The following is a 7,500-nucleotide window of genomic DNA, read 5'->3' as shown; positions in this document are numbered from 1 at the left end:
TATGGATGGGTGAGGATCTCCTAAGTTGGCAGCCATCCAGAGGGCTCCAGGTCTCTCAGAGAGAGAGAGAGAGAGAGAGAGAGAGAGAGAGAGAGAGAGAGAGAGAGAGAGAGAGAGAGAGAGAGAGAGAGAGAGAGGTGATGTGAAGCATGTGGGTGTTTAAGATAAAGACAACAACATGAGTCTAGATTCTGACCAGGGCCATTCTGAAAGCCACAGCCCACTTCAAGGATGATGTGTGTGTGTGTGTGTGTGTATGTGTGTGGGTGTGTGGGTGGGTGTGTGTGTGTGTGTGCCCCCCTCCAATCAGAGCCCACCATAACCGTAGCCATAGAGCGAGAGAGGTAGAGATAGAATAGTGTGAGAGGATAGAAATTGGAGAGTGATAGAAATACGGAGATAGATAGACAGGGATGTGGACAGGGTTAGAGGCAGAAAGGAGAAAGAAAGAGAAGAGAGAGAGGCAGGGAGGGAGCGAGGGAGGGAGCGAGGGAATGAACTCATTGTATTGCTCCCTCTTCTGCTCTGCTGGTCCCAGTGTGCAATCTCAGCTCTGGCTCCTCCAGAGATAGGGTGGGCCCGCCTGTAGGGCTGGACACACAGCGCCTCGCTCTGCCACTGTCTGTCTCATCACACAAGCACACACACACACACAGACACACGCGCGCGCAGGCACGCACACACTCGCACGCAAGCATGCACACTCACGCAAGCACTCGCACGCACGCAAGCACTCGCACGCACGCAAGCACTCACACGCACGCACGCACGCAAGCACTCACACACATACACACACACACACACACACACCTTTGTAGACAAATCTACCTCTGTGAGTCATTCCTCCATCTTGTTGAATCTAGTTTACTGACGGTGAGAGAAAGATGAACATTCAGATATTTTCTCTCTCCCTTCCTTCTTGTGGTCCTCTGTGGCTCAGTTAGGGCCACAACGCTTCGGTTGTGGGTTCGATTCCCACTGGGAGCCATATATACTGAATAATGTATGCTATGCACTCACTGCAATGTAAGTCACAGCTTCTAACTGGCTCACTAACCACATGGTCCTAACAGATACTAATGTCCCTGGGCTCGTGAGTTTAAAGGTCATTTGATTCGATCTCTAAAATAGTGCTAGAATACATAATGATAAATCTGTAGACTGAAGACCCATCTCTTCAGGCTACATCTTAACTGTCCCTCATAAAGACCTCTTCATCCCCACTACCCCCCCGTGCAGTTTCTCTACTGTAAATAATAATAATACAAAAAAAGGTCGCTTTGGATACAGGCATTTGCTAAATGTCTAAAATGTAAATGTAAAGATTTCAATCGGTAGCAATAAAGAAATGAGTTAAAGAAAGTTCAGTGAAGAGCATGGTGTAAACAAAGCGGATAGACATATCATATTTGCAGCTATTAGAAAACATTACTTATGTACCTTTTTCATATGTTCAGTGTGGCTAAAGAGGGCAGCAAAGAGTCAAACTACATGTTTCACCTTATAATGTAAACTGGGATAATCTGGGTTATTTCATCTTATTTATAAATTGAGGCAGTTTTGAGAGCATAGGGAGGCCCTAACCCAGTATTAGTATAGTCTTCCTAATAAAGTGTTCAGTGAGTGTACATACAGTATACTCTCTCCATCCCTCTCTTTTCTCTTTCTATCTCTTTCTCTCCCGTGCTTCAGTCAAGGCTGCCTATGCGCTCATAGCTACACAGGGCGATGGGGAAGGGGGGGGCGGGGGGGGGGGGCTGTCTTTCAATGAAGTTGTTTGATGTTTGACGTGGTACCTCGTGTCCTTGTGCTCTGCTGCCCTGAGGGTGCCCTCCCTCTCTCTCACTCTCTCTCACTCTCTCTCACTCTCTCTCACTCTCCTGTTCCGGTTAGAAGGCCAAGTCGGTCGGTGCAGCTCTCCGTGCCAGGCACTCTGCTCACGCATGCCGAGCCAGGCACGTGCTATACTACCGCCAGCCATACACACACACACACACACACACACACACACACACACACACACATACAGTACTCATGCACACACACATACACACAGGCACATTCCCACACACACACACACACACACACACACACGCATACTCATGCACATACACACACACACACACACACACACACAGACACACTCACATGCACATACACACACAAATGCACATACACACACACACGTACACACACATACACGCACACACACACACACACACACACGCACAAACACACAGACGCACACACACACACACACACACACACACATACCCACACAACGCTACTAATGAAAATGTAGCTGCTACGCTCAAGTTCACTCTTCAGTGCCCAGTCAGTATTGAGTTCTCTCCATGCTGACAAATGTGATCCAGTAATAATGCTAACCTACATACTGGCTCAGGCTGATTGTAGGCTACAGTCCAAACTTGCTCACACACTAACATAGATTTGGTTTTGCATCTACATTACAGTATCTGTTTTGTTTTCTTTTACAAAACACATGTGTAAAGACACATACTCTCTCTTTCTTTCACTCACACATACAACACACGCATGCACAAATGCACACACGCACGAATGTCATGCACACACACACACAGACACACACACACATTTCAAGGACAAACTGAGTCTTCTCAAGTGTCCTTGTGCAGATGGCGTTGAACGGGAGGGCAGTGTCACTCCAGGTAAACCGTGCTCTCCAGGAGAGTTATCAAAAGGGATCGACATGTGGACTGACTCAATCTGAAACCTTTGAAAGGATTCATTTGTTCAAGGATGGATTTTCTTTGTTCTAATCTCCAGGGATCATAGCAGCGCTCTTGCTAATACAGAGAAAGTAATCACGGCTGCATAGCAGGACAAGGATTTGCTAAGTGCAGCAAAGAACATCAGTGGAAAGACTTACTGCCTTCTCTTCACTCACTCTCAACCAGCATGGCTGGGACTGGAGTCCTACTGGTGTCCCGTAAACCTCAATTAACTCTGCCAACCCATGACAACAGAGGTTTTTGTTTACTTGTTCGGGCATAATTTTAGGATAATACTAATAGAAAAAATAACTGGTCTGTAGCTGTTTAGAGCTATTTTCTAAATGTAAGTATTTTTTTCTGAGAGGAGCAGTCCCACTCATATTTGTAATTTTATTGTATAGATATAGTGAAGACAGACTGGAAAGTAAGGGAGAGAGGGCATGTCAGCAGGGCATGAGCCGGATTCGAACCCATGCCGACATGGGCATATGTGTGCACTGTAGACCATATGGGCATGTGTGTGTGCGTTGTTTAGAGGACAGTTTTCGGACAGTACATATCCAGGATATAAGGTATGGTAGCACCATATTCAAAAGCAATCTGAAGCTGAGTGTTAGAGCATAGTGAAATGTTTTTTATTGATATTGGAGATGGAGTGGAGTGTTTCTCTGCGTGTCCTTTCTGCTGGGCCCCAGACGAGAGTTAAAAGAGTAGCCCTGGGGGAGTGTTCATACCTCCTCCCTCCTCCCTCCTCCCTCCTCCATCCCTTTATAAAGCAGACAGGCAGAGCAATCTCGTCCTAGCCTTTAACAGGCTCCCATAAATAAAGGCCACTCGATACCTGGAGTCCTGCCATGCGTCTCAACATAGGCAGGCAGGCAGGCAGGCTGGCAGCCAGGCAGCCAGGCAGCCAGGAAGGCACTATGTGCAACACTGCCCCCCAGAGGACAAGACTAGCACTTGCAGGTTGATGGTAGAAATGCTGAAACTGATATTTACATTTATATTTTTGACATTGAGCAGACGCCTTTATCCAAAGTGACTTGGAACAAATTCATTTGTCTAAGTAAGCAAGAAAAAGTCATCTATGCTCAGGCCAGGGCAGTCATAATGTTAGAAGAAGGAAGAATTACGATTATTTATTCTTTTTATTATTATTATAAGAGTTTTTTTTTTTTTTTTTTTTTTACAGTAGAGAAACAGTACAGGGGGGTAGAGGGAATGGACAGGTCTCAGAAGGGACCGTTAAGGTGTAGCCTTAACTTGATATCTATGACATCCAATATAAATATATAATCCATTCAATGGTGACACCAGGACTGTGGAAGCACATTTCAGCAGTAGAATGTAAACAGGTATGATTGATAACCCAAGAAAATGGCAATTGGATGGTTTCGTGTTGGGAATGTGTAATCTTAGTTTCAGTCTGTTTCCCTTTTACAGTTTTAGGGAATGTTTTAAGATACATTTGAAGGAATGTGTATATTTTATGTACTGTATGGTTCTAGAGATACAAAGTAACCATTCAAGACCAGACCCTTGGGGCTTCTCATTCTTAACAGTTACTGGAGTGAAAAAGCAGAAGAAGAATATTAAAATACCGCTCAGCCCGAGGCCTTGTATGTAATATTCTAGCCAAGTGATTCTCCGAATCCATTTCTCTGTCATCGCCTAAGGGGACTACATGCTCTGTGTTCTCTCATTATGACGAGCTCCCTGTCTCCTCAGTGATTTGTCACCATGGCTACTCCCGCCGTGGCAACAGCTGTTTGCGGAGCTCAGAACAGTGGCGATGAGGTGTGACGGGAGGGTATTTTTAGGCTGCGAGGCAGGTACCCATAGTCAAAGATAGAGAGATAGGTGTGTGTGTGTGTGTGTGTGTGTTTGTTTGTATGGGTGTGTGTGTGTGTGTGTGTGTGTGTGTGCGTGTGTGTGTGTGTTTGATTGATTGATTGAAAACTTTATTAGAAGATTTGCAGAAGTAGGTACATGAAAGTACATATTACATACAAGGTCAACTAAAAGGATAAAAACCCAAGAAAGCCACTGGCTTATTTCAATTGGGGTCCTGTGTGTGTGTGTGTGTTTGTTTGTATGGGTGTGTGTGTGTGTGTGTGTTTGTTTGTATGGTGTGTGTGTGTGTGTGTGTGTGTGTGTGTGTGTGTGTGTGTGTGTGTGTGGATGTGTGACTTGAAATGGTGTCTTGCGAGTAGAGACTTAAACTTTCACTCACTTCATTCTCTCTCAACACTGAAGATGATAAGTCGAGATAATGTTTTTTTTATCTTAACGGCCATCTCATGCTCTTGCTAGGAATTATGTGACAATAGATACGGTCCGCAACAAATTGTGACAGCAGCTGGTGCAACCGGGAACAAGTCGCCAACCGACGGACCGTTCAGACAATAAAGCTATCTTGAATCTTGAATCTTGAATCTTGAATCTTGAATCTTGAATCTTGAATCTAGTCTGAAAAATGTCAATACATTTCAGCGTTGTTGAAAATCAATGACACACTCGCTAGTCAAGGCAAAACATTACAATGCAATGGATTCGGTGAGTAATCCCCACTACCGAACCAAATTCCTAACATGTTTACATGTCATGGCAATTAAGTCTTCTGATTCTGATTCTGATTCTGATTCTACTACCTAGTTAACTATAATACTACTTTACATTGTTAGCAGGCTCACAAAACAAGCTGTGTTAGTTGACTAGCGATGTGTCATTGATTTTCAACAACTGAAATACTGAAATGTATTTAAATATTTTCAGAATAAAAGTCAGAACATTTTGATTGGTTGGCGACTTAGCTCGCCAGCTGCTGTCACAATTGATCAATGTGGAAAAACTATCAGGAGCTTCCAGGACGGGGCACCAATCATGCTGAAAATGTGTGCTGTCAGAGTCTAATGCACTTATGATGTGAATGGGGCAGAATTGGAATAGATGATGGGACAAGGAGGAGACGGGGGGGGGGGGGGGCAGGGGGGACAGGGGGGAGAGGGGGGAGGGTGCAAAGGGTTGTGTGGCAGGGCTTTTCACTGACATCCTGCTACTGGGACTGCCACAATCGCCATGTCTTCCAGAGCCTTTTTCAAAAAATGTTTTTGTTCCCAGTAGACAGTGAGTGCTGCTGTCATAGATTTGCATAACCAGGTTCCAGTTCAACTGTATCAGTTGGAAAAGCTCAATTAAATAATAATGTTGGTTTCAAACTACTGGGTTGTAAAAAACAAAAAAACAAAAAACCTGTTCTGTTCAAGACATTTGAAAACGAAGATTCTGTCTTTGCCAAGGCTTTAAAAAGCTAATCTGATTTTGTATTCTCTCTCCCTCCCTCTCTCTCTCTTCCTCTACTCCTCTCTCTCTCTCTCCCTCTTCCCCCTCTCTCTCCCTCTCCTCCTCTCTCTCCCTCTCTCTCTTCCTCTCTCTCTCCCTCTCTCTCTCTCTTCCTCTCCTCCCTCTCTCTCCTCTTCTCTCCCTCTCTCTCTCCTCCCTCTCTCTCTCTCTCCTCCCTCCATCTCTTTCTCTCCCTCTCTCTCTTCCTCTCCTCTCCTCTCCCTCTCTCTTCCTCTCCTCTCCTCCCTCTCTCCCTCCCTCAGCCCTGGTGGTCCCAGACGGAGCAGCAGACAAGGCAGGTCTGGGAGACGAGGCGGGCAGCGAGGAGGACCTCTACGAGGAGTTCCGTAACTCAGGCTATCGCTTCGGCCACCCCGGAGGAGGAGGAGAACAACTGGCCATCAATGAGGTAACACACTCCAGGCTCTCTCTCTCTTCCTTTCTTACCCTCCCTTCTTCTTTATGTCTCTCTCTCTCCTCCCTCCTTTCGTTCTCTTCTCTTTCTTTCTTTCTCTCTGACTCTGCTAAATGCCTCACCTGCAGTACTCACTCCTGGCTGGACTTTGCTGTGTGGGTGTGTGGGTGTGTATGTGGGGTGTGTGTGTGTGTGTGTGTGACTGTGTCTGTGTGTGTGAGAGACTGTTTGGAAGAACAGTTGCTGGTTTGTAGTCAATATGTCGTATGGATTACATTCACCCTTTAGGCCTATAGGTTTATGCACATTCAGTTTCCTGTCATTGTGTGTGTGTGTGTGTGTGTGTGTATTTGTGTGTTTGTTTGTGTATACCAGGATACAGAAATGTTTACCTACTGTGTTTATGATGGGCCTCAGAAGCCCTCCCAATGCATTCTGGGTCCACATCATCTCCTCGGGAGACATGGTGTGATTGGTCAGGTGCTCCTCCAATCCCTCCTCCTTCTTGGTTGTCACACAGAATGACTGTGACGGATTACGCCGGACCCCCTGTTGGGAAACAATTACAGCAGCTTTAACCACAATCTAGAGGCAACTCCATGGGGTACAGGAGAAAAGAAGGTTGGATCGGCTCTTGACAAACTGAAATTGATTTATTGTTAGTGGCTAAACTGCGTGACTTCCTCCACGCATCTCTTTGTCTGCCAGGGGCCGAATAGTAACAAGACCGTCTTTTTTCTTTTTTCAAAGTGGGGCAGTCCCACTCATATTTCATTTTATTGGACAGATATAGTGAAGACAGACAGGAAAGTAAGGGAGAGAGGGCATGTCAGCAGAGCATGGGCCGGATTCGAACCTAGGGCGACATGGGCATAATGTGTGCACTGTAGACCATGGTGCTAGACCACTGGACCACCCCAGGTAACACAACACAGTCTTAAATGTCCCTCATCAATATACACAATACAAACATACGTAGTGAATGAT

At 45.5% G+C, this 7,500-nt stretch overlaps 1 protein-coding gene across 1 annotated transcript in view; it reads left to right on the top strand.

Moving 5' to 3' along the window:
* arhgef4 (Rho guanine nucleotide exchange factor (GEF) 4) overlaps window positions 1-7,500 on the top strand; it is a gene marked incomplete at both ends in the record, with an annotated part of 47,793 nt that overhangs the window by 23,170 nt on the left and 17,123 nt on the right. Inside the window, one exon of the mRNA XM_080543971.1 lies at window positions 6,362-6,507. Coding sequence (XP_080400097.1) covers window positions 6,362-6,507 — 146 coding nt within the window. The remainder of the gene's footprint in view (window positions 1-6,361; window positions 6,508-7,500) is intronic.

This window comes from Nansenia antarctica (genome assembly GCF_963989245.1).
Source record: "Nansenia antarctica genome assembly, chromosome: 13".
Lineage (NCBI taxonomy): Eukaryota > Metazoa > Chordata > Actinopteri > Argentiniformes > Microstomatidae > Nansenia > Nansenia antarctica.
Note: the sequence above shows the minus strand (reverse complement) of the source record. Positions and strands in the feature narration are given on the sequence as shown.